This window comes from Eutrema salsugineum, unplaced genomic scaffold (assembly GCF_000478725.1).
Source record: "Eutrema salsugineum unplaced genomic scaffold, Eutsalg1_0 scaffold_1, whole genome shotgun sequence".
NCBI lineage: Eukaryota > Viridiplantae > Streptophyta > Magnoliopsida > Brassicales > Brassicaceae > Eutrema > Eutrema salsugineum.
The window spans coordinates 1,963,834-1,988,019 of NW_006256909.1; the positions used below are offsets into that span (position 1 = coordinate 1,963,834).

The window sequence follows — 24,186 nt, forward strand, 5'->3', positions numbered from 1 at the left end:
AGTTTTTGGCCATCATCATCATCGCAATTGAAAAAAAAAATTTGAAGATGAGTACAATGGAATTAGGTTCAATCATTTTATTACCATACAAGTAAAACTAAAATCTACAAACATATCAAACCACGTGAATCCACGACCGACACCATTAATTTACAAGGTAAATAGTCGAGCTCAATTGTTTGCAAATAAAATAATAATGAAAACATAATGCATATAGTGCACAATATGTTCCCATTTCGAAGGGTTTTTTTTTTTTGACGAAATGTTAATGTATTAAACATATTATTAACGAAACTTCGGTTGCCTATAACTGAGATGCGTGTGGGATGTGGCCGACATAACATTTGTCGGTGGGAGCAATATCGTCGGTGGCGAATTGTTATTTATTGTTATCATTATAATCAAAACTCAACTTATGCTTCGGTTAAAATTATTTACAACAGGTTCATGCTTCGGTTTTGTGATCGATTATCGTTATGCGATGTTTGCTAAAATCTGACTGAGTTGTAATCGGTTTAGAAATTTGGTTTAGGAAAGAATGTGCTGATTAGGGAAAATGACACCAAAATTAAATTAACATTTGTTGAAGGTTGCGGCGTTACAAAGCATGTGAATATGAGGATTACCAAAAGACAATTGTATTTTATATGTATAATATATATAAAATGGTTTTGGTAGAATGTTCCAAATTACAGATTGGTGCCAATGTGTATGGTTTGTTTCGAAACAGCCTTGAGTTTTGGTTTTATATGAGTTTAAAGACATACTTAGAAAAGCACTTTGAATATTGCAATGATTGAGACTTGCTATCTCATCAAAAGCCATTGGTTTTTTGTATATATATAATTCATTATACATTTAAATCGATTTGTGTAGTCTGAAATGGTTGAAAGGTCGTGATCGTCTAGAAAGAAGAAGAGATTTTCAAAAATAAAATGCTTAGAAATCACACAACATTAGGACATTTTTCGTTTTACAAATACAAGATTGAACAAAGTTGAACAATTTGAAGATGATGAACAAAGCTCTCACTAACTTCAACAATGGCCATAACAAACATACAAACAAACAAAGAGGTAAAGAAAAAACCTCCAAAGCTACTTAAACACTAGCTCGATCCTCCACAGCGATGAATCCGGTTTGGTCTTCCTCCTTCTCCTTCTCTATGTGGTGAGCATTGAGAATGTTGATCCCATGAATAAGAACATCGTTGCAGTCACAAACAGATTAAATAGCGTCTCTCATGCTAATGTTAAGACTATTTCTCATCGTTCTTCTTCCAACACCAGCATTTCCCTTTTGCATCATCTCCACAAACTCACCATAATCAATCTTCCCGTCCTGTAAAATAAAAACCGGAAACTTTTATCATCTGTAACCTGGACATATAGTCAGAGAGTAATGTGGAACAGAGTCATCATAAGCTTTACATTGTTCTGATCAACTTCTTTGATGATGTCTTCAAGGAAAACATCGGTCATACTATGTTCAACACACGCTTGTTGCAGCTCATCGATGGTTATGTAACCACTTCCATCTTTGTCAAAGTATTGAAACGCAGCTACAAGATGTTCTTCCCGCTCCAGTTTGTTGAGATGGATCGTCGCTGCAATGAACTCACTGTAATCGATTGTCCCACTGTTGTCCACATCAGCCTGTCAATACAAGAGCTCGACATTACAAACACATAACAATAAATTCACTGTCGTTTTGTAGCCAAATAAAGATTGGATTTTTACCGCTTCCATTAGATCATGGATCTCTGTGTCTTTCAAGGTCGATCCATACTTCCTCAGCCCAGCTTTGAGTTCATCAAACGTGATTGCGCCGCTGTTATCAGTATCCATTGCCTGAAACATTTCTCTTAAACCAGCAATCTCTTCTTCGGAGAGGCTCTCAGCTATAACCTGATGACCCCCAAAACAAAGAACAACACATACAGTTTCAAGAGAAGTGATGCAGAGACGATAGACGATAAAGGTTTTATGAACAAACTCACTCACCTTCAAAGCCATCTTCTTTAGTTTATTCATTGCAGAGAACTGCTTGAGACGAGACAGAACAGCCGGATCAAGTGCTCTATCTGGCGCAACACCGTTCTCACAGATCCATGGATGACCTGAAAACAAAAAAGAGAAACAACACATAGGTATAAAGTATAATCCTTGTGTATGGATGTTGATAAAAGTAACCATTTTTTAAGTGGCTAATACATACGCAAGACTTCGTGAGCAGTCAAGCGTTCTGCAGGCTTGGAACATAACATTCTGCGGATCAAGTCTTTAGCACTGTCGGATATCACAGGCCACGGGTCTGATTCAAAGTCGATATATCCCTTCAACACAGCATCAAATATCCCTTGCTGAGTCTCTGATTCCAGAACAAAAAAAAAAAAACACATTTTTAGACTTCTAAAGGACTAAGAAACGGGCTTATGTGCCAAATGCTAATCACAATTACCTGCCCAGAAAGGTGGGACACCGCTTAGCAATATATAGAGTATAACACCAGCAGTCCATACATCAGCTTCAGGCCCATAACGTTTGAGCAAAACCTCAGGAGCAACATAATATGGACTTCCAACAACATCAGTGAATATTTGGCCTGAAAAGTCACAGGAAGATCAAATCAGAAGCAGCATTCTAATTAGGAACAATGCAGTTTCTTCAGTTCCATAAAAGAGTCCTTTAACCAGTCTAGTGAAGCAAACATTTTTACCTGGTTTGAAAAAGATAGATAACCCAAAATCAATAGCCTTGAGGGAGAAATCATCATCCTTATTAACCAACAAGAAATTCTCTGGCTTCAAGTCTCTATGCATAACACCGAGCGAATGACACGCTTCAACAACACCGACAATGATCTTGGTCAGCTCAGCCGCTTTCCTCTCGCTGTAATGTCCTCTCTGAATAATCCTATCAAACAATTCACCTCCAGCACAAAGCTCCATCACAATGTGGACATACAAAGAATCCTCATAAGCTCCTTTTATCGTCACAATATTACCGTGACCAGCTAAATGGTGCATGATCTGAATCTCCCTTCTCACATCCTCAACATCTTCCTTGGAGATCAACTTCCTCTTGGATATCGACTTACACGCGTAGTCAACGCCCGTGGCAACTTCTGTGCAGAGATAAGTCGTTCCGAATTGGCCTTGTCCTAGCTTACGGCTCAGAGTGTAGAAATCACGAATGTTTGGTGTCTTATGACCAAGAACATAGTAAGCTTGATTGTCAATGTTACGCCTCATGATTGGTTCTCTCAAAGGAATAACAAGAGCTGGATTTTTGGCGTTGTTGTCCTTCTTGTTAGCTTCTTTGGAGAATTCTTGAGCAATGATCTCTGAAGCGCTGTTGTTGTTCGGAAAGTGGTCGGAATTAGAGCGATCTGAAGAAACGTTGGTAGAGTTTTTGGAGTTATCTTCAGGCTTAGTGTTACTGCCCTCGTAGATTCTCTCCCTGAAAGATCCACGGCATGAATTGCCCATGAAACAATGGGAAATTACCAAATCCTAGTTTAAAGACTGCAACTTTCACGCTCTGTTCTTCATCCAACGAACTGTTCATATAGTTTTGAAAACTCTGTTAAAGAGAAAACAAGTCAAAACCACTTAAATCAGAACAAATCCCAGAAACTAAGAGAGAAAGTATCGAGCTTTAACAGAAACCACAAGAAGAAAATCGCAAAACCCACTTCAGATCAAGCATATCCAATTAACAACAAAAAGGACAAAACATAAGAGCTACTGAAAAGTCAAATCGGAGTTTCCTTAGTTGCAATAGATCCTATAAAAGGAATCAGAAACAGGGAATGAAATAAAAAGCAAAAAGAGATGGAAAGAGGATCTAGTTACCACTTACCAAGTAATCAGAAGGGTGAAAGAGAAGAAGACTGAGAATGAATGGATTAGGAATCTGATTTAAGTGGAAAAGAGAAATTTGGTATACAAATGAATGTCGAACAAGAAGGGAAAGCTACAATATTTAATGTTATTTCCAACAAGGAAAGCTTCAATTTAATACTATAAAAAAGAGTTGTATTTGAGATTCAAGTAAAATATATAAAGAAATATGTTTGCTGAGACTGAGAGACTGGTCGGACAATTAGATTCGTTGGATCAGAGTGTGTGGGTTTTATTATACGGCGGCGATTGTGCGAAGAAAGTTCTTATTAAGGAGACTCCTTTAGTGCTCAACAGCTACTTTTCTCTGACTCTACGCGCTTTCCTCTCACCTTCTTCGCTTTGCATTATTCTTAAACCTGTTCCTCTAATAAATTTGTTGTTTTTCTTTCTAAAGTCTATATATTAATTTTTGTTGGATCAACTAAATTATTATGTTCGAATATAAGTTGATGAATGATGACCACTGACAAAACCAACTTTTTTTGGTGTTGTTCTGTTGTCGTTTGATCGTCGATTGATTTATCTAATTAAACTCTCAGACTCTAACATACGATTACAAATTTTAATCATTGTAAAAATGCTCATCAGAATAATAAAGAAATTCGGGTCAAAATTAGAGTATTGGCTAGTACAAAATTACATGTCTGGAAAATGAAATTAGTATATTTGTTTTACCATATAGAAAGTTGATAATATTATTAGCAGTAACCGTTTTCTACAGCCGAATAAACATGGGGTTTATACAAGTTTATACAACAAGGATATAACCGCTAAAGACGATGGTTTTATTTATAGTCAACACACTGAGTCCACGGCAAGAAGCTTCGATTCATCTAGACGCCGCCGTTTCATGAAAATGTGTAATTAATGATTTGCGAGGTATACTTAAGGAAAAAATATTTAAAATACGTGTGTGTGTTTGTCTTCTTGTACAGTTCCTCACGAAGAGCTTTATGCCACACAGTTGCAACAACTTGAGGAAAATATAGATATTTGAAGGAGACAATAATTAATGTATAGAATAAAGAAACAAGAGCCACTTGAGGAGATATTGTAAAGAATAAAGAAACAATTAAAGTCGCTGAATTGAAGGAGATATTGTAAAATTAATTACTCACTTTTTTTGTTACAGAGGGTAACTCATCATAATGATCATAGTTTCATGTGTTATTGTTGACAGGCCTCCAATATCTCTAGCAGTTTTATGAGTTGATTTCTCAAAATGTTTCTAATAGGTTTTGAAAATGAGCTAGTCTTGGTCCTCTTGGATATGCATGTCATCAACAAGTGCCAGTTTATATTGAAACTAACCTTTAACCCATTCGATAATGCTTTGGGTTTACAGATCTATAAAGCTTGCTCCGACGAGGACGATTGAAAGTGTCGACTTGAATACAATAGAATTGCAAAAACCAGACTGTGACTTGTATTTTTGCATTGAAAGTGTCGATTCTTTGTGTTGCCACTTCGAGCTACCAATAAATGAGCAATTAGCTTGTTAGGAGGAACACATGCATTCTTCTTTTAATTGACTTGTGGCCTTGTGGGTATGTGGTAATCCGTGTGATTCTCACTCATTTGTGAGTACAACATCAGATTGGCAGACTCTATGTTTGTTGAGAAGTAGAATGATGAGTTATCTCTCTCTCTCTCTCTCTCTATATATATATATATATATATACAACAATTTGCTTGTTAATTTTCAAACAAATTCTGCTCTTAGATCTCTCGATCTTTAACTTAGTTACGTTCATTTTCGGATTATTAGATTGTTTGGTGAGAAACAAACTTTATTGAATTATTTACCTGAGAGTAACAATACTTTTTATTTTTCTTAAATTGTTATTAGATGGGGTGCAATGAAAAATATCTTAACTAATGAACATGGTGCGTTTCCTCCTCATTCTACGGAATTAAAGCTGCAATGATGATGATTTGATGATGTAGACAAAAGAATCATATATTTATTCGCATTCACATGCCATAACCTTGAGAGTTTATAAAAAAAGATTCTATTGTGTGCTTATATTATGGGGTGATGTGTACTATAGTTTCCATACATAACGTTAATTGTTGGAAAACAATTTTAAAAAGCGGGATCATCAAACTCATAAACCATTTTAAAAATGTTCCACTATCAAAATGGTCCAACAGTTACCAAATTAAAATTACATTTAGGGTAATCTTTTTTTTTTGTTGACCAACGTTTAGGATCTTTACGTTCAAATGTATGAGCTTTAACAGCGACGTATGTTTAACAAATATATCTTTTAGTTTATACATACATATCGATCAAGTTTTGTATGACAAAATATACGGTAGATATTTTTTTGTTTGGTTAAATAATATACAATACAATAGATATTTGTTTTCAGAAAGGGCAATAGAAGTTGTAGTCACATGATTTGTTTCTGCTGATTAAAATTAACCAAAGTTAAAGTGTCTCATTGTGTTTGGACAATATTCTCCATTATTGCAAATTTTTTCTAGCTTTCTTGATTTATTATGTAAAGTTGAAATGATTCGAAGATGCTTTTCGGATGTAAACAAACTAAACTTTACTTTACCAACGACTTTATTCTCAGAAAACTCAAGTTCTCTGCTTACATAAAATTATAGAAATTTATCTAAGAATTTCAATAACCAATCGTATCCTTGTTTGATATTTACAAAAAGTAGCAACCCATTTCACCAACTATGTCGACCGTCGACAAGAAACTCATTTGTTTTGAAGATACATACATATATACTCTACATACAGAGTCAGAATTTGATTGACGTAAATACCATTTCAACCCCGAAAAAAAACCCGATTTTGACTTTTACTTCATGAGTGACAAAATGTCAAAAAATGTGAATTTATTAACGGTGAGAATGAATGATGTACAAACTCGTGGACCCAAATCGAAAAGATGACAAATTTAAGATTATTGGTGTTTTATTAATTTTCTGAAAATATTCTGTACGCAAACACGAGAGCGAAGAGAGAGAGAGACAGAGAGAGAGAACATATATACGTGCTGTGAGAGGAGAGGAGCAAAGCGGCAGGTGTCAATTATCCCATAGGCTCTGTTAATTGTCCTTTCGCATAAAAAAGTTATTATTTTTAATCTCTAAGTTATTTCGAAATCTCGAAACTTTCGTTTTCTTCTTTGATTTAACTAAAAGGGAAAAGAAAAAAAAATGCTTTTTGATTGCGGAGTGACGCCATTGAAGCGGCTCGTCACTGATAGTGGCTTATTCTGCCTCCGAATGCAAGTTGCATACCCTAGTTTTTATCTCTCTCTCTATATATCATTATTCTCTCGCGCTTTCTTTGGCTTCTCTTCTCTCCTCTCCTCTCCTCTTCTCTTTCTTCTACTTGGAAGCGATTAAAAAGTAGTCAAATATTATTCTTGGTTTTTGATTTTGACATATCTGGGTTTTACCTCTGTTTTTCCAGCACTCTTTTTGGGTCTGTATCTTTAACGTCACTAGGTTTCTTTTGCTGTTGTTGTTTCATTTGGGTTGTTATATTCTTAGGTCATGCTTTTTGGTTTTATCTCTCTATTCATTTCATCTTTTACCTCATCAGAGCTTGTTTGATTTCGATTTTCAGGTGGGTTTTGCCTCACTGATCAGTGGCTCTGTTTTTGCGAAATTCGCTTCAGATTTCTTAAGAAGATAAACGAATTATGAGTGGAGCTGTGCTTGTTGCTGTTGCTGCTGCTGTTGGCAACTTGTTACAAGGATGGGATAACGCAACAATTGCAGGTGCTTGGTTACTATTATTATTCTAAATCTATAATTCTGTCTATGAATAGATCGGCAAAGTAATGATTTTTGACGGTTAATTGATACAATTCATAGATCCCGTTTTTATATCTCTTTTGACTGTGTGATGGAGTTTTAAGCTTTCTTTGGGTCTCTGCAGGAGCTGTGTTGTACATAAAAAAGGAGTTTCATTTGGAGAGTAATCCATCAATGGAAGGTCTAATTGTGGCGATGTCACTAATTGGTGCTACTCTGATTACAACATGGTCAGGAGGCGTTGCTGATTGGCTTGGTCGCCGTCCGATGCTAATATTGTCATCAGTTCTCTACTTTGTTGGTTCTCTAGTAATGCTATGGTCTCCAAACGTTTATGTGTTGCTCTTAGGCAGGTTGTTAGATGGGTTTGGGGTTGGTATTGTGGTCACACTTGTTCCTATATATATCTCTGAGACTGCACCTCCTGAGATAAGGGGATCGTTGAATACGCTTCCGCAGTTCACTGGCTCTGGAGGGATGTTCTTATCTTACTGCATGGTTTTCGGAATGTCTTTGATGCCATCTCCTAGCTGGAGATTGATGCTTGGTGTCCTTTTCGTCCCTTCCATTGTCTTTTTCTTCCTCACAGTCTTCTTCTTGCCTGAGTCCCCAAGGTGGCTCGTGAGCAAAGGTCGAATGCTTGAAGCAAAGCGGGTTCTGCAGAGACTACGTGGTCGGGAGGATGTGTCCGGTTAGTCTCAAATCATTTTCTGACTCTCAGCTCTTTCGATGAAGAAATTCTTTTATGCTGAATGTTGTTCTTATGTGGCAATGAACAGGTGAGATGGCTTTGTTGGTCGAGGGTCTTGGAATTGGAGGTGAAACAACCATAGAGGAATATATAATAGGTCCTGCGGATGATGTCGCTGAAGATCTTGATATAGCCGTGGATAAGGATCAAATTAAGTTGTATGGTGCAGAAGAAGGGCTGAGTTGGGTTGCTAGGCCAGTTAAAGGAGGAAGCACTGTCAGTGTTTTGTCTCGCCATGGAAGTACAATGAGCAGGAGGCAAGGCTCATTGATTGATCCTCTTGTCACACTGTTTGGGAGTGTTCACGAGAAGATGCCGGACACTGGAAGCATGAGGAGTGCCTTGTTCCCACATTTTGGGAGTATGTTCAGTGTGGGAGGTCAACCGAGGAATGAGGAATGGGATGAGGAGAATCTCGTTGGAGAAGGTGAGGAATATCCATCGGATCATGGAGATGATTCTGATGATGAGCTTCATTCTCCGTTGATCTCACGTCAAACGACAAGCATGGAGAAAGACATGCACACTGGACCTCTTTCTACCTTTAGACATGGAAGCCAAGTGCAGGGAGCTCAAGGGGATGGAGCGGGTAGTATGGGGATTGGAGGTGGATGGCAAGTGGCATGGAAATGGACTGAAAGAGAAGATGAATCGGGACACAAAGAAGGCGGATTTAAGAGGATTTACTTGCATCAAGAAGGTTTCCCAGGATCTCGACGTGGCTCCATTGTTTCATTGCCTGGAGGAGGTGATGGAACCGGTGAGACAGAGTTTGTACAAGCGTCTGCGTTGGTTAGCCAACCGGCTCTTTATTCCAAAGACCTTGTCAGAGAACATACGGTTGGTCCTGCTATGATTCATCCATCGCAAACAGCTAAAGGCTCCATATGGCATGATCTTCGTGATCCTGGAGTCAAACGTGCTTTATTCGTAGGAGTCGGCCTTCAAATACTTCAGCAGGTAATCTAGGATTCTAGATAGAAACATAAATATAAGTAGATTACAGGATACTTTTGCGGTTTACGATTAAATTTCTTAAGTATCTCTGCTTGCTCTTGGAAATGCAGTTCTCAGGCATCAATGGAGTTCTTTACTACACACCTCAAATCCTAGAGCAGGCCGGCGTGGGGATTCTACTATCAAACTTGGGGATTAGTTCTTCCTCTGCATCGCTACTTATAAGTGCATTGACAACCTTAGTGATGTTACCTGCAATAGCTGTTGCAATGAGGCTCATGGATCTCTCGGGTCGAAGGTGATTAAAAAAACTTTAACTTCCTCTGTTCTTGATTCATAATTCACAATACACACTCTAAACAAAAAGAACCTAAAATTTTCTTGTTGCGTTTTTGCAGGACGTTGCTGCTCACTACGATTCCAATATTGATAGCATCTCTAATAGTCTTAGTAATCTCGAATCTAGTTCACATGAACAGCATTCTCCACGCGGTCTTATCAACCGTAAGCGTCGTTCTTTACTTCTGTTTCTTCGTGATGGGTTTTGGTCCTACTCCAAACATCCTCTGTTCAGAGATATTTCCAACTCGAGTCCGTGGAATCTGCATCGCCATCTGTGCGCTCACTTTCTGGATCTGTGACATCATCGTCACTTACAGTCTCCCTGTGCTGCTCAAATCAATAGGACTTGCTGGTGTGTTTGGAATGTACGCAGTCGTCTGTTGCATCTCATGGGTCTTTGTGTACATTCAAGTCCCTGAAACTAAAGGCATGCCTCTTGAAGTCATCACTGAGTTCTTCTCTCTTGGAGCTAGACAAGCTACTAAAACCGACTGAGGAACTAAAAGACAGGAGATCAAGTTTGTAATTTTAATGTTTCCATCTTCGTATGGATTTGTTGTTGTCTTTCTACTTTGTGCAGTAATAATCAGCTCTCTCTCTCTGTTTCTTCTTCCTCATGTGGGGAGAACAAAAAGTTTTAAACTTTCAACTACGAATTCTTTATTTTCATTTTACCAAATATCCCAATCAAAGTATAGAATGACTCAACCGGTTCGTTGCTCAGTTCGGTTTGAAAGGTGTTGCTTTCGATTTACATTTGGTTTTCAGGAAAATACATCTTTAACTTTGAAGTTTTACACAAAAATTCCGGTTTTTATAGATTAAGATTTTCATTACAGAACTCCCGCTCTTAATTACTTTAGGTGGACGTCAATTGGTCTTGATTTCCGGTTCAATTTTCGGTGATGGAGGATTCAACTGGGTGTGGGCAGTTAAACCGGATTGGCAACTCTAGCTTTTACATTTTCTCACTAGCTGGAAAGACAAAGAGATGCTAAGTTATTTCTTCTTAAAGATCCGATTATTATACAGCTTGAGCTTTGTTTTACAAGTTGTTTATGTATGCTTCATTTTTTTTTGTTTGTGTTAAAAATGTTCGGTATACTTGAAGCCTCAAGGCTTATTTCTTGAAGAATAGTTTAAATCAAAATCTCCTTTCCTTACTATATTATACTTACGAGGTATATGTCTGCTTTTCTTCACCACTGAAGAAGATGGCTTGAGTGATGATGTGATCTGTCACACTGGTCTAGAAGGGTTTAAAGAAAGATCATCGTTCCGTTTACGCTTCAACCTTCTCTTGGATTCGTCTTCTTTTTCATCAAAATAAGCTAGAAATGTCTGCAATGTTCTTGAACGCGACCCTTCTGGTGAAGATACTACTATAGCTTCTTCCTCAGGCTTGTGGTTGTTGCAAAAGTCGCGGACTATCTTGACGAAGTAGATCAAGAGAGCGATGAAACAAGCGATCCCACACACGAGGAATAGCCCCCAGAAGCTACGGAGTTTAAGCTGTTCTTGATCATCATCTGACTCTGAACCGTTCAGGTTACTGCAGTTGGATTTCGAGAGCCACTTGTCATGTATCTTTTGAAGCTGCCCTGTTTCTGATAGACCTAAGATCGCGGTTGACATGTCAACTGCTAACGGAGAGTCTCTCGGGAATGCCTTAAAACAAAAGAAAGAACGATGATCAAGATTATTGTACAAACACAACAGAGACATTTCCAAAGTAAAGGCCACTCACAAATCCCCAGCCGCTTCTGGTGAACTCTTGGCCTCTAATGGCAAATCCACAGAATTCCGAGAGGAAGAGATCAACGTAAGGGCGTTCATCGACAATTGCAGAGACAGTTCCGTTTTCAAGAGCTGTAGCGTATTCTTTAGGAGAGCCGAGTGGCACAAGTCTGGATCTGGCGATGTTAAGCTCATCAATCATGTAGTTTTCAGCATAAGAACCTACCTGAAACCCAACACGTTCACTGCTGCTGATGAGTGTGTCTACTCCTTTGATCGGTGAGTTTAGCTGTTGCACTGTAAGAATCGAAGTAAGACTCGCTGTGTAGCTTGACGTGATGATCAGTACCACAAAAAGCCAGATCAGCAACACAACACGACCGAGTGTGCTCACTGTATTCTCTCCTGCAAGTTTGAATAGCTCCAAGATGGTAAGAAATCTATACAGGTACTCTTTAATAACAAGCTGCAGTTTCAATATGAAACTTACTGTGGGAGAAAAACATCGTCGAGAAGCTGAACCTGCATTAAAAAACCAAAGCTTGTGAGGTTATACGCCAACATACCGGTATAGTGCAGCCTCAGTGACTGTTTACTAACCAGAGTATTGTAACAATTTGCCTCCTTGGAGGTCCGCGGAACTCATCGTTGATTCTATGCTCAAGAATCCATATTACTGATCCAACGATGAGGAAAAAAGATGCTGTAACAGCCCACATTGGAGGAGTAAAAGGGCGTAAGAACGCCCAAGGAGTATCATTTAGCTTTGTGACAGGAGCAACCACGACAAGCCCCGATTCTATGTATGGCTGAGTGAAATCCACAATCCTTGTTCGCTTTGTAACAATCGCTATGTCTCCTACCACAGCATCAAACACCTGAGAGCAAAACATGAGTAGCTCACACTGTTACAGTCAAATCTAGATAATGCTTTGTTTATGCTCTCTTGATCCTTTTTTTTACTCACCCCTGTAGTGACATTATTGACAAGTTCATTGAAGTTTGGGTTCTTGAGGCCGTCTCCAAATAGGATGAACTCATGAGGAACCGGATAAGAAAGCAGTTTAATCGCAGCTTCAAAGACGTCAATGCTATAGCCTTGCACTCTGTTGCTTCCATTGACACTTGACACAAAGTCCTTGAAGCTTGCTCTATTGGGTACACCGATTCTCAATCTCCTCCCGTTGTTAGGAAAAACCCATCCCCGTGGCGTCACAGAAGCCCCACCAGGCCAAGTCACATTGCTCAGATGTTGGTTTGAGCTCGAACGGTTTGAAGGTTTGCTGTACAGTGACTCAGGAGGTGTAATAGAGAGCCCAGAATGATTAGACCAGTACCCTATCTGGTTAAACCCGTCATTGACCACGTTTATAATGTCATATGCAGGCTGATTCATCGATCTGTCGGGGAGAAACTGTACTGGACCTGTAACACCAGACATCTTTGTTTTTACAATGTAATCAAGAAATTTTGATCCTTGATCAAATATGCTCAATGCACTTAGATTCAGTGACCCTCCCTGCAAGCTGTTCAACTTTGAGTCGCTGGAGAAGGAAATGTTAGCTCCGCTATCTAGAAGATTCTTAACAGCTCGAGCAATGATCCAGACAGTATCATATGCATAGAGTCCATACACGTTTAACCCGACAGTTCCATTACTTAACTTGTTCCACCGTGCCACAAAATCTCTTTTCTTCCTTGATTCTGGAGTGTGAAGACGAAGAGTGAGCACTCCTCTAATAGATTTGGCTTTCTTGAGAGCTAAAGGGGTAAATGAATCTAACAGAGAACTCAACCAAGTTGTAGCTATCCAGACATAACCATTATCCATCATGCCAAGCTTCCAGGCCTCCTCAAAGATCATCCTACCTGTTTTAGGGAATGTGTTCACAATGATCACCCGAGATTCCATCCCTTGAATCTTAACCAACTCATCTATGATCTCACGAGGACTCGTAATCACCACATCCAAAGGAAGCACCGCCTTGTAAGAAATCTTGCAGCGCCTTCCTTCGAGCTCATCGCCTAAAGATGTTACACCGTTTCTACTGTTGTCATCGTCGTTGTACAGTGCAATCACATCTGACCAACCGTAATAAGTTATCATTTCCGCAATGGCACGCATCAGAAAGAGATCGCTAGGTGCTGTCTGAACAAAGAAAGGGAACTGGAGCGCCGAGAGGCTAGGGTCTAGAGCCGTGAATGACAACATAGGTACGTTAAGCTCATTTGCAAGATGAGACAGTACATGAGCCATGATTGATGTTTGAGGACCAATTATGGCCACAGCATCAGTCTCCATGAATTGCAATGCTGTGATATAAAAACCAACGCAATGATAAGTAAAAGTTTAGTTTCAAGACAAGAATCAATTAAAAAAACAAGATAAATTTCTTCACCTCCCATGATGCTGAGGAAACCGTTACGCTTAGCATCATACATCAATATACGCAATTTCGATCCACCGAGGAAGCTAGGATCGGAATTTACATCATCCTCCGCAGCTTTCATGGCAATATTTGCAACATTACCGTATACAGTGCTTAAACTGAAGATTGCTCCAACATTAACAACATGAGGCTTTGAAGCTCCCTCTGAAATTAGCCCGTCACCACTAAGAACAATAAAGCTCAACAGAACCAAAACCCAAAACATTGCTTTGGGATAATCAGTTCCTGAAACACCAAGTTTGATAAACAAACAACAATTAGGCAAAACCTTGGAATCACTAATCTCAAAATGAGAGATTGGGTGAGCCAGTTCAACCGAATCGAAATGGGTTTTCTTATTTATGTCAGAGCAAAGAGTAACATAAGAGAAAGCTAGAAACTTGTTATGAACAAAGAGAATATAGAAGATAGAGCAAAGAAAGTAGCTTTCACCCGAACTGAAAGAAGAAAAAGTGTCACGAGGATTAAACCCTTACCTCAAACGTATAGAAGACGACGCTTGGCAAGGAATTAGTGGCAGAGATGCCAAAACCCAAACCAAAATCATCCTTTTATAAAAGAAGATTCGTCAGGCAGAGAAAAAAATCTAGCTGAAAGAAAAGCATGAGGAACAAGCAAGAGGGCTATAAAAAAAGGAAAAGGAAAGAACGAGTGGGTCTTCAATAACAACAACTAAAACATTTTAAATTGAATCGTGGGTATGCTTGAAGGTTTGGAAAAGTTGCGAACTTTTTGGTGGAATTCGATTACTTTTTTTTCTTCTTATTATTGGATAATGGGTAAGGCTTTGATTACTTACAATCGAAATTCATGCAGTGGGTACATTTACAGGCTGAGAAAAATGTAAAAAAGGAGATTATATAGAGTAATCAACGTCCGTCGACATAGATATTTCGACATAATGAGCCATTATCAAGTGAGAGTGTGAAACTCTAAACTTTATGCTTTTCTCCTGTTTTTGCAAGTTGACACAGTGACCATTCTTGTTCCCAGCCAAAGAAAAGGAGGAGAAAGAAGATGATGAGAATTTTAGAGTTATTCAATAAACGAAATATCTTAAACGGAGTCCTATAATAGTAGTCTTTTGTTTGGTACTGAAACCCGAATAATAATATCATTAACCAGAATAGCTAAGTCGATTTAACTTTTGCGTCATCGAGTTGTATGATTATATTTAAATTTATACCAATTGGATAAATAGTATATTTTCGGCCAATCATCCAATAAATTTATACATTTATACATTTGTATCTGGATTCGTTAAAAAGCCATCATCCAATAAATTTATCTCGTACTACTTTAATATTTTTTCTGTGGTCTCTAATGTAACCATGATCCAATGGTTTTTTTTTTCTTTTTGTTTTGGAAAAGTTTCTATTTGTGGTCTTCAATATGACAATTGAGAAAGTCTGTAGATATTTCGAATATCTCTCGGTTGAGGTTTTCCACATTGAAAACATCTTTCCACTAGACTTTTTTTTTTTTTAATATCACTCCATAACATGGAACATTTTACTTACTGGACTAATTTTGGAACATTTTACTTACTGGACTAATTTTTCATTTGTCATTTTAATACCCCAAACAATAAAATTATAGATGCATATGTCAATTTTGTCCAATAGAGAAGCTTGAAATTTAAAGAGAAGAGAGAGCGAGAGAGCAAAATTAGTTACATTTTATTCAATTGTTAAAGCAAATTAGTTACGTTTTATTCAAGTGTTTAGAAAAATTAATAAGAATACACAACGATGGAAATTTAAGGAGATAAAGTCAATATGTCAAAATGAAAACAGAAAAATCTAGGAACCAAAACATAATCAAAAATGTCAAATAAATTCATTAGTGTGGATCATGAGAGGGTGGGAATTATTTTTTTTTTGTGTGTGGAAGCTCCACCGAAAATGGGTAATGGAAAATGAAAACCCACTTAGCCTTACTTTTTCCAGTGCACCAAATAACCTAAATGTTCTTGTCATCATATCTTGAAGCAATATAAACAAATAACCGGCTTAGTCTGATGTAGTTTTAATCTGTAACATTTGAAACTAGAAATCACTATTGGCATACCAAACCAGTGTTCCTCTAATGCAATACACCATCAATCAGTTCATGAGTATTGGCTAATTCATTTAAGTTTTGCATGATCATCATTATAGAATGTTCATCTAGGAAGAGATAGGAATGTCCATCCATTAAGAGACAAGTGGTTCAAAGTCAAAAAACAATTAACACAAATTTTGAGCAACATATAAATAAATTAAAAAGATATAGGAATGGAATGAGAGTGAAACATGCTAATAAACATTTTTGTTGTGATCCATACAAAGGACTAAATGCAAAATTTATTGTAGATGCAAATTGAAAATCATGTCAAATACATTCGATCAGTCATTGCTTAGATACGCAAACTTTATTAATCAATTCGAGCCGCCCCTATTACATTCATCAAATTTTAACCTTCATGTAAATCTTTTTGAGTTTTATTGTTTCATGGTTCACTATCGAAAAAGCCCACGCAAATGCTTAGGATTAATAGATTTTTCTTCCTTAGTTTATTAGCAGAAATAATATTTGATATATGTACATTTCCAACCAAAAAAGAATGATAAAATGTAACTTGTCAGTAAACTAACAAATATTTATAACGATAATTGTTATATCGGAGAAGGAGGAGTAATGCAACTGTGAATGTGAATTGTGATGACGAATAGTAAGATAAACTAGTGAAGAAGTGGAATGCTAGTTCATATTTGTATTGATCTAAGTGCAAGAAAGGAGATGTGATCACGATTTAGTGAATGAAGCTCCTTTAACGTCTAACTTTTTTGGTCTTATTTTGAAGCGGCACCATTGTTGAGCTCTCAGTGTGTAGATGGTGGAGAGGAAGAATCGAGTCGAGAAACATAAACTTAACAGTAACAAAGAGGTGAATTCAACATGAGAAGAGGATTAAAAAAAAAACAACGAATTAACAGGGTTTAGCGGTTTAAACCGAACCGATCCATAAAAAACAAGATTTTAAAGCAGAGCACGTTAAAACGATGTCGTTTCAACTTCAATCACGTCACGTGGCACGCATTTAGATGTGAGAAGGATAGGAACAGCACGGACCCGACCCGACCCGACCCGAGCCTTTATCTTACACAATAGAACCATTCACTATATCATGTAAATTGCTTTGTTCTACACGACAAATAAAAACCAAGGCGATCCCTTGTTTATAGCCAAATTTTACAAGAGCAATCTTCCAAATCGACGAGAGTCTCAGTCTCCGTTAAATCTTGTCTAGTGTCAGGGTTCACGCGATTGATTTCGACGACCTCATCTGAAAATCTCCGGGATAAGTTTTCGGAATGGGTGGGGAAGGAGATTCGAATGAGGTTCAGACCGTCGTTGATGGTTGCGAAGGAGGAGGAGAGTTGGTTTCCGTGAACGTCAGGTGCTCGAACGGCTCCAAATTCAGCGTGAGGACGTGCCTTGATTCTACCGTCGAGTCTTTCAAAGCTTTGGTTGCGCAGAGCTGCGACGTGCCAGCTAATCAGCAGCGATTGATTTACAAAGGAAGAATCCTCAAGGATGATCAGACCCTCCTTAGCTATGGTACTCTCTTTGATTATTCCCTTGGGATTCAAATTGTTTGGTGGATTGATTTTGATTTCCCTTGTATTGGATTCGTTGAAACGTTTTGCCTCTCTTCTCTGTGAACTATTTCACCTCTAGGTATACAGGCAGATCACGCTCTTCATATGGTTAGAGGCTCTGCGCCTTCATCAGCAGCTCCTGCTCCAAATGCTGTAAGCCAAACCACTACACCTAGTGTTACTCGAGGAGTTGGTTCCAATGATACCGTAGGAGCAGGGGAATCTTTGTTTCCGGGGCTTGGATTTAATCCCTTGGGTGGAGGAAATGCCATGCCTGGTTTGTTTGGAGCTGGTCTTCCGGATCTTGAGCAAGCACAGCAACAACTAGCTCAAAATCCGAATATGGTTAGAGATATGATGAATACACCAGCCATTCAGAACCTTATGAACAATCCAGAACTCATGAGGACCTTGATTATGAGTAACCCTCAAATGCGTGAGCTTGTAGATCGTAACCCTGAGCTTGGCCATATACTTAACGACCCGAGCATCCTTCGGCAAACTCTAGAAGCTGCGAGAAACCCAGAGCTTATGCGTGAGATGATGCGGAATACTGATAGGGCCATGAGTAATATTGAATCTATGCCTGAGGGGTTTAACATGCTTAGGCGTATGTATGAAAATGTACAGGAACCGTTGATGAACGCTACAACAATGTCAAGAAATGCTGGAAACAATGTTGATTCTAATCCATTTGCTGCTCTCCTGGGGAATCAGGGCGCTACACAAGATAGAGATGCTTCTAACAATCCCATGGCGACAACCAATTCTGAAACAGGCACAGGGAATGCTGTGCCGAATACAAATCCACTTCCAAATCCTTGGGGTGCTGCAGGTGGTAAGAAACTATATTCATTCACATTGTTGAAATTTCGTTTTTGCTTAGTACTTGTATTGTATAATGGACATAATCAAAGTTTATAATAGTAAAAGTGACTTGCACTAAATTTGATTTTGTGCTCTTACTTGGCAGGCCAGACAACTACGCCTGGAAGGACGAATTCAGGTGGAGATGCTAGAGCCCCTGGCCTTGGTGGCCTCAGTGGTCTTGCTGGTCTTGACGGCCTTGGTGGACTGGGCTTACTTGGTGGGGATCCAACGGTTGGTGCTACTCCAGATGCCTCTCAAATGAACCAGTTCTTACAAAATCCGGCCATGTCACAGATGATGCAAAGTTTACTTTCCAATCCACAATACATGAATCAGGTAATGCCTGGATTAAATATAATTTAGGCCTTGGTTGTTATTGATAACATGTTTTTTAATATGATCTTATTATTCAAGATTATGAATCTCAACCCACAACTCCGAAGCTTGATGGAGTCAAGTCCTATGGTGAGGGAAATGATGCAGAGCCCTGAGTTCCTCCGTATGTTTAGCTCCCCAGAGACTATGCAGGTCTGTTCAGCCTCCTCACATTTGCCTCTGTTGTCTTTATGCATTTGATGTCTTCACTGAAGATTTTTGTAAGTTTAAGCTATTTCAACGTGATGAAGTTTGTCCAGCCTAATGCTTGTGCAATTGTTTTTTCGTCCTTAGCAAATGATGACTCTGCAGCAATCACTTCTCTCTGGGAATACGAATACAACCAGCCAGTAAGTGAGAATTCCCTTTGCTGTTTCTTAGGTTCTTAAATTTAGTTGACAAGAATATGTCCTTTATATTTTTTGGGTTGCTCCATGTTCAAATGATGTGGTGCATAGCTAAATAGTTAAATATTTAGATGGTTGGCGATTGCAATTTTGACTTAAGCATGGACTGAACCATGACCAATGTAATTCGAGTACCTGTGAAGTACTGTTATGGATGGAGTAAACTTGAACATCGACATAAGGATGGCCTTGTATTGTTTTTTTCTTTCCCATCGACATATTTTAAATTTCTATAAACTGATGCCGATCAATCTCATTTGTCTTTTATTCAGGGTTCCAGGGCAAACTGGTGCGACCACAGGTACTCTTGGAATTAAGGATTAATATTGTATCCACAATTTACAGGCTTTAGTTAACATCACTTAGTGTCTTCTTATATGTTTTCATATATATGTCTGTCTTTGCACATATGTTTTCTTTTTGGGGTGCAATTAATGGATTGAGTAAAGTTAACACGCAATGGTTTTTAGGCACAGGGAATAACGTGGGGCTGGATTTATTGATGAATATGTTTGGCAGTCTTGGTGCTGGCGGCTTAAGTGGTGCGAACCAGTCAAATGGTGAGACGCAGTTCTCTAGACCCTTTTCTTTTAAAATATAATATACACAATGAGATGGTTAGCCATTGAAACGTACAAATGTGTTTGTATTTGTGGTTCAGTTCCTCCTGAAGAGCTTTACGCCACACAATTGCAACAACTTGAGGAAATGGGTTTCTTTGACAGAGCAGAGAACATTAGGGCGTTGCGTGCAACCAACGGCAACGTTAACGCTGCTGTAGAAAGACTCTTGGGGAGTTTCGGCCAGTGATTAGAAACTAGAAAGGTTCGTTGACTTTTATGGTTTTTAAAAAAAAAAAATTATGTTTTTTTTTTTTGGTAATGGCATTAGCAGTCTTATATTATACTCTATTTTTATAGGGGTCAAATTGTGGATACAAAAGCCGCATTGATATGGAATTAATTTTTATAGCAGCGGGTCTTCTTCTTCATTCTTTTTTTTTTCCTTCCAAGTATACACTCTGAGACAAATTTGTCTTTAAAATTGTGATTAGTTCTGGGGATGTCGAATTGTTATACCTTCTTTTCCCGTCCATTGTTATACCTTTTTGTTGGATGTAAAAAAAATTATTTGAACATTGCGACGTTGTGATTGGTTAGGTTAGACTGTTAGAAGAGCATATTCGTAAATCGTAAGTATTAGAACTTGGATTATAAGGCCCATTAGATATAAAGTTGGCCCAACAAATTATTAAGCAGCAAAATTAACGGAAATAAAAAAAACGTGGTTTCAAACTGCAGAAGGGATAAGTCTTCCTTACACAATAAACCGCTCTGTGTAAGGGATAAGTCTTCCTTACACAATAAACCGCTCTGTTCCTCAACCGAAGTTAACTGTCTCCCTGTTCCTCCACAACTTCCTCCCCACGTAACCGTCTCCTTCTTCTTCCTCTTCTTCTACTTAAGCAACCCTTTCTCTACCCCCTAACTTTTTTTTTTCTCTCATCACTTTCTCTACGTGATCACTATACTATGACCACCAATAATTCCGATTCTGATCCCAATCTTCACAATCAACTTCCTCCTACTTCTAACGCAATCGTCCCTTCCTTGCCTAATCCAAATCTCCAACTTGCTTTTTCTCCAAGTTACGATCAGAGCCCTAGAAAGAAACGCACCAAAACCGTTGCTTCATCATCCACCTCTTCACCAAAACCAAAATACACCAAAAGACCGGACCCAAATGCCCCCAAAATCACACGTCCATGTACCGAATGTGGCAAAAAGTTTTGGTCCTTGAAAGCTCTTTTTGGTCACATGAGATGTCACCCTGAGCGTCAATGGCGTGGCATCAATCCTCCTCCTAACCACCGTGGCTCCGCCGCCGCTTCATCATCGAAACAGCTAAACCAGAGATCACCGAATTGGCTCTCATCTATGTCTGAAGAAGACCATCTCGTCGCGTCTTGTCTCTTAATGCTGTCTGATGCCACACCATCATCATCAACTAGCCATGACCGGTTCGAGTGTGGAGGATGCAAGAAAGTGTTTGGATCACATCAGGCTTTAGGAGGACACAGAGCGACTCACAAGAACGTTAAAGGATGTTTCGCAATCACAAACGTAACCGATGATCCTATGACGGTAACTTCTACGTCTAATGATCAAGATCATCATGGTAAGATCGTCACGTTTTCGGGGCACCATAAGTGTAATATCTGTTTTAGAGTGTTCTCGAGTGGTCAGGCTTTAGGAGGCCACATGAGATGTCACTGGGAGAGAGAAGAGGAGACGACCATTGGTGGTGCGTTTGATCTGAATGTTCCCGCAACAATAGAGGATCCTTCTACTTCGGACACATCAGGGTGTTCATTAGATCTTAGCTTAAGACTTTAATTAGTATATATATTTATAGTTATATATCGGACGTGTGCTTCTAATATTTATAGGATAATGTTGTTAATGTTGTGATTTGATGATATGTATTATGTATTTTGGATATTGGTGTATCCTGTGTATTCTTCTATATGTATGCTTAATAATCTAATAAACTTATAAAGAAATTTGCTCTAAAATTTGCTCTAACTCTTCGTTTTCGATTTATACTGATTTTCTGATGTATATATCTGCAAAGCAAAATATAAAATAGATAATAAAAACATAGGGAAATGGAATCTAAGGGATACATTCGACCAAAGTAAAGAAAGTAGAAGAAAAATCCTATTTACAAAATAAAGAATGATATATATTTTGATAAGTATACAAATTTTAGTTTGGCAAATTCCTGCTGTCTCCTTTACATGAAAACATATATATGTTGAAGAGCAGGAAAGCGAAAAATAAGAGACCAAAATTTGTGGAATTGGAAAGTGAAATTATTATACGAAAAATACATTGTTAGATTTGTAGATATATAGCGAAGATCAAAGTTAATAGGTCGAAGAGATTGACATTCTTTTGGGTACGAATATATTTCTAATTATTCCATTGTACTTTTGAAGTTGTACGTTAAAAAGTCATGTATTAAGATTTTACCAAACCTTAGTGAAAAGATTATTAGTACTTTTGAAGTTGTACGTTAAAAGTGTTTTAAATTCAGTGACTAGTTACTCATATTTTAGGGGTTTTTTATTCACCTTCCCGCAAAGAGTTGAAGTGGCTTCACTTCACATTTGATAAAACTGAAGATACAAAAAAATATGGCTTCACTTCACTTCACAATTAATAACACGGATAAATTTGAAAAAATATGGTCTAGTTGCTTTTCTAACAAAAAAAAAAAATTGCAAAACGATGGTGGGATTTTTTTTATTTACATTACTAAACTTATGGAGTAATAGAATTGGAAAATCCGAACTGTAAAAGAATATCTCAATTGTATAGCTAACAATATTAACAAAGAGTTTCTTAAAAAAAAAAATTAACCAAGAGTTGCTATTTTGAAACATGAAATTCATAAGCACAATGAGGCGTTTTGACAAAATTAAACCTAATAGCTGATCTAACAAACTAATTTCACGAAAGCTTAATTCGTCTTGTTCTCTCTCTTTTTTTTTTTTTTTCTGAAACTGTTAATTAGTCTTATCCTTGCCAAGTTTCTTTGTTAGACTTGATCTCAAACTCACCACGATCTCATTATATTTCGATTAGATCTTATTCGGCTAAAGAATCTTAGTGTTATATCTAATCCAATATAACCAGCTAGCTTTAACTTATATATAATTTAAAGATTAAGATTGAATCTTAAAAAAATACTAATAATCTGAAGATTCAGATGCATTATAGGTAAGCACGCGGAACTAATTACAACATGCACGAACCCTAATCCGAGACAGTTTACAATTAATCTTCTCGAATCTATTAAACAATTATTTGATTAATTGTCCTTCAAACCTTATCAAACTAGTGCGACACACAACCTTCGTGAATATTCAACTACTAACCATTTTTAATAACAATAATTATCGTTTACAGCGATGCCTGTTATTATATTAATGCATCAAAAACAACAAGAAGAATCTTCCCCTGAGTTTTTCTTTACAAATATATTATTAAAACTTTGTATGTAAAATGCAATATTATCAAAACAAAGTCGTTTCGCGCATATATCAATGATGAATCTCCCTAGCTCTGAATTGTTTCTTTCTACTACTGGCTCGTGTAAATCACACGCGCGTGAGAAAAATACTGTAAAACTGTTCACGTACATATGTGATTCATTCATTTCATATGTCTACATCTGCATCATGTTGACAAAAATAATACGAGTATACATCTACTGATTTGCATCATAGAATTTTTATATGCTGTTGATTTGTTTATGTATGTTTAAAAATGATAGATATGAAGGCTTACGTAAGATGAAGTTGACCAATATATCTCCTTACACGTTCTTTACATCTTTGATAAGCACTCGCTATGGACCATATATATATATTCATTATATTGTGAGCTATATTATATATGCTTAAATATAGTTTTTGTCTTTCCAACATGCTCGTATTTAGTATCATCACAACGAATTTAGGTAAACCGTAATTATATATGCACTCTATTTATTTGTTTTGAATCATTTAACAAACATTAATATATATATATACAATAAATTTATACAGTAAATTAGAGCTTCCCGTAATTCGATTTTAAGTTTTTAACTATATACAAAAGAAAGTTAATTTGAGGTATTTTTTCAGCGAGCTCTTTTAGTGGTTTATTTGTGAGAAATAGTGTATAGTTATAAGTTATAACCGTTACGGAATCCTAATAAACTACAACATACTAACATTTTTTGAAAAAGAAAAATAACATTTCTTAATTTGAATGTAGTCCATAGTGGTTTTTGTAATGGATATACTCTCTTGTACACAATGAGCTTCGTCTTTGAAAACCACAAAAATGATATTTTTTTCGGCTACAATTAATGTATTTAATCAGAACTACAACCTGAATACTATTAT

The 24,186-nt window shown here is 37.5% G+C and overlaps 5 protein-coding genes across 12 annotated transcripts; 3 read left to right on the top strand and 2 right to left on the bottom strand.

Annotated features, from left to right (window-relative positions):
* Positions 1 to 921: 921 nt before the first annotated feature.
* LOC18028235 (calcium-dependent protein kinase 5) lies at positions 922 to 4,140 on the bottom strand. 2 transcript variants are annotated; one of them, XM_006412055.2, is made up of 8 exons: positions 3,864 to 4,140; positions 2,719 to 3,584; positions 2,461 to 2,604; positions 2,218 to 2,370; positions 2,004 to 2,119; positions 1,740 to 1,907; positions 1,431 to 1,655; positions 1,108 to 1,341 (listed from the first exon to the last, which is right to left on the bottom strand). In XM_006412055.2, exons 2-8 carry the CDS (start codon positions 3,488 to 3,490, stop codon positions 1,228 to 1,230), a joined length of 1,692 nt encoding a protein of 563 aa, XP_006412118.1. In that variant the 5' UTR covers positions 3,491 to 3,584; positions 3,864 to 4,140; the 3' UTR covers positions 1,108 to 1,227. The 2 variants fall into 2 exon arrangements, with proteins under 2 accessions (XP_024004417.1, XP_006412118.1); XM_024148649.1 differs by having other exon boundaries at positions 922 to 1,341; positions 1,740 to 2,119.
* Positions 4,141 to 7,072: 2,932 nt separating this feature from the next.
* LOC18028236 (monosaccharide-sensing protein 2) lies at positions 7,073 to 10,413 on the top strand. 3 transcript variants are annotated; one of them, XM_006412056.2, is made up of 6 exons: positions 7,073 to 7,161; positions 7,506 to 7,660; positions 7,821 to 8,387; positions 8,476 to 9,407; positions 9,515 to 9,702; positions 9,803 to 10,413. In XM_006412056.2, the coding sequence occupies exons 2-6, from the start codon at positions 7,582 to 7,584 to the stop codon at positions 10,239 to 10,241; spliced, it is 2,205 nt and encodes a 734-aa protein (XP_006412119.1). In that variant the 5' UTR covers positions 7,073 to 7,161; positions 7,506 to 7,581; the 3' UTR covers positions 10,242 to 10,413. The 3 variants fall into 3 exon arrangements, with proteins under 3 accessions (XP_006412119.1, XP_024005871.1, XP_006412120.1); XM_024150103.1 differs by lacking the exon at positions 7,073 to 7,161 and adding an exon at positions 7,168 to 7,285; XM_006412057.2 differs by lacking the exon at positions 7,073 to 7,161 and adding an exon at positions 7,211 to 7,361.
* Positions 10,414 to 10,750: 337 nt separating this feature from the next.
* On the bottom strand, positions 10,751 to 14,946 carry LOC18028237 (glutamate receptor 3.2). Of its 4 annotated transcripts, XM_024149429.1 has the most exons (8): positions 14,733 to 14,946; positions 14,410 to 14,481; positions 13,883 to 14,158; positions 12,451 to 13,796; positions 12,084 to 12,361; positions 11,974 to 12,005; positions 11,494 to 11,888; positions 10,751 to 11,414 (listed from the first exon to the last, which is right to left on the bottom strand). In XM_024149429.1, exons 3-8 carry the CDS (start codon positions 14,136 to 14,138, stop codon positions 10,986 to 10,988), a joined length of 2,736 nt encoding a protein of 911 aa, XP_024005197.1. In that variant the 5' UTR covers positions 14,139 to 14,158; positions 14,410 to 14,481; positions 14,733 to 14,946; the 3' UTR covers positions 10,751 to 10,985. The 4 variants fall into 4 exon arrangements, with proteins under 4 accessions (XP_024005197.1, XP_024005199.1, XP_006412122.1 ...); XM_024149431.1 differs by lacking the exon at positions 14,410 to 14,481; XM_006412059.2 differs by having other exon boundaries at positions 14,410 to 14,946.
* Positions 14,947 to 17,130: 2,184 nt separating this feature from the next.
* LOC18028238 (ubiquitin domain-containing protein DSK2b) lies at positions 17,131 to 20,367 on the top strand. 2 transcript variants are annotated; one of them, XM_006412060.2, is made up of 9 exons: positions 17,131 to 17,536; positions 17,657 to 18,415; positions 18,551 to 18,783; positions 18,862 to 18,975; positions 19,117 to 19,172; positions 19,502 to 19,530; positions 19,700 to 19,789; positions 19,891 to 20,054; positions 20,150 to 20,367. In XM_006412060.2, the coding sequence occupies exons 1-8, from the start codon at positions 17,290 to 17,292 to the stop codon at positions 20,037 to 20,039; spliced, it is 1,677 nt and encodes a 558-aa protein (XP_006412123.1). In that variant the 5' UTR covers positions 17,131 to 17,289; the 3' UTR covers positions 20,040 to 20,054; positions 20,150 to 20,367. The 2 variants fall into 2 exon arrangements, with proteins under 2 accessions (XP_006412123.1, XP_024005424.1); XM_024149656.1 differs by having other exon boundaries at positions 17,657 to 18,412.
* A 394-nt stretch (positions 20,368 to 20,761) lies between these two features.
* LOC18028239 (zinc finger protein ZAT3) lies at positions 20,762 to 21,625 on the top strand. Its single transcript, XM_006412061.2, has one exon. The coding sequence runs from the start codon at positions 20,762 to 20,764 to the stop codon at positions 21,623 to 21,625; it is 864 nt and encodes a 287-aa protein (XP_006412124.1).
* The last annotated feature ends 2,561 nt before the right edge of the window (positions 21,626 to 24,186 follow it).

What these genes read in the sequence shown, in the direction of transcription:
- LOC18028235 (XM_024148649.1), bottom strand. Translation starts at nt 3,490, where the DNA reads ATGGGCAATTCATGCCGTGGATCTTTCAGGGAGAGAATCTACGAGGGC. An exon ending in TGTCCCACCTTTCTGGGCAG is followed by an intron (nt 2,371 to 2,460) that starts GTAATTGTGATT and finishes TTCTGGAATCAG; the next exon opens with AGACTCAGCAAGGGATATTT. An exon ending in GACTGCTCACGAAGTCTTGC is followed by an intron (nt 2,120 to 2,217) that starts GTATGTATTAGC and finishes TTTTGTTTTCAG; the next exon opens with GTCATCCATGGATCTGTGAG.
- LOC18028236 (XM_006412056.2), top strand. Translation starts at nt 7,582, where the DNA reads ATGAGTGGAGCTGTGCTTGTTGCTGTTGCTGCTGCTGTTGGCAACTTG. An exon ending in GGATAACGCAACAATTGCAG is followed by an intron (nt 7,661 to 7,820) that starts GTGCTTGGTTAC and finishes GGGTCTCTGCAG; the next exon opens with GAGCTGTGTTGTACATAAAA. An exon ending in ATGGATCTCTCGGGTCGAAG is followed by an intron (nt 9,703 to 9,802) that starts GTGATTAAAAAA and finishes GCGTTTTTGCAG; the next exon opens with GACGTTGCTGCTCACTACGA.
- LOC18028237 (XM_024149431.1), bottom strand. Translation starts at nt 14,138, where the DNA reads ATGTTTTGGGTTTTGGTTCTGTTGAGCTTTATTGTTCTTAGTGGTGAC. An exon ending in CAAATTGTTACAATACTCTG is followed by an intron (nt 12,006 to 12,083) that starts GTTAGTAAACAG and finishes TTTTTAATGCAG; the next exon opens with GTTCAGCTTCTCGACGATGT. An exon ending in CCAGAAGCGGCTGGGGATTT is followed by an intron (nt 11,415 to 11,493) that starts GTGAGTGGCCTT and finishes TTTTGTTTTAAG; the next exon opens with GCATTCCCGAGAGACTCTCC.
- LOC18028238 (XM_006412060.2), top strand. Translation starts at nt 17,290, where the DNA reads ATGGGTGGGGAAGGAGATTCGAATGAGGTTCAGACCGTCGTTGATGGT. An exon ending in AATACGAATACAACCAGCCA is followed by an intron (nt 19,173 to 19,501) that starts GTAAGTGAGAAT and finishes TCTTTTATTCAG; the next exon opens with GGTTCCAGGGCAAACTGGTG. An exon ending in GCAAACTGGTGCGACCACAG is followed by an intron (nt 19,531 to 19,699) that starts GTACTCTTGGAA and finishes AATGGTTTTTAG; the next exon opens with GCACAGGGAATAACGTGGGG.
- LOC18028239 (XM_006412061.2), top strand. Translation starts at nt 20,762, where the DNA reads ATGACCACCAATAATTCCGATTCTGATCCCAATCTTCACAATCAACTT.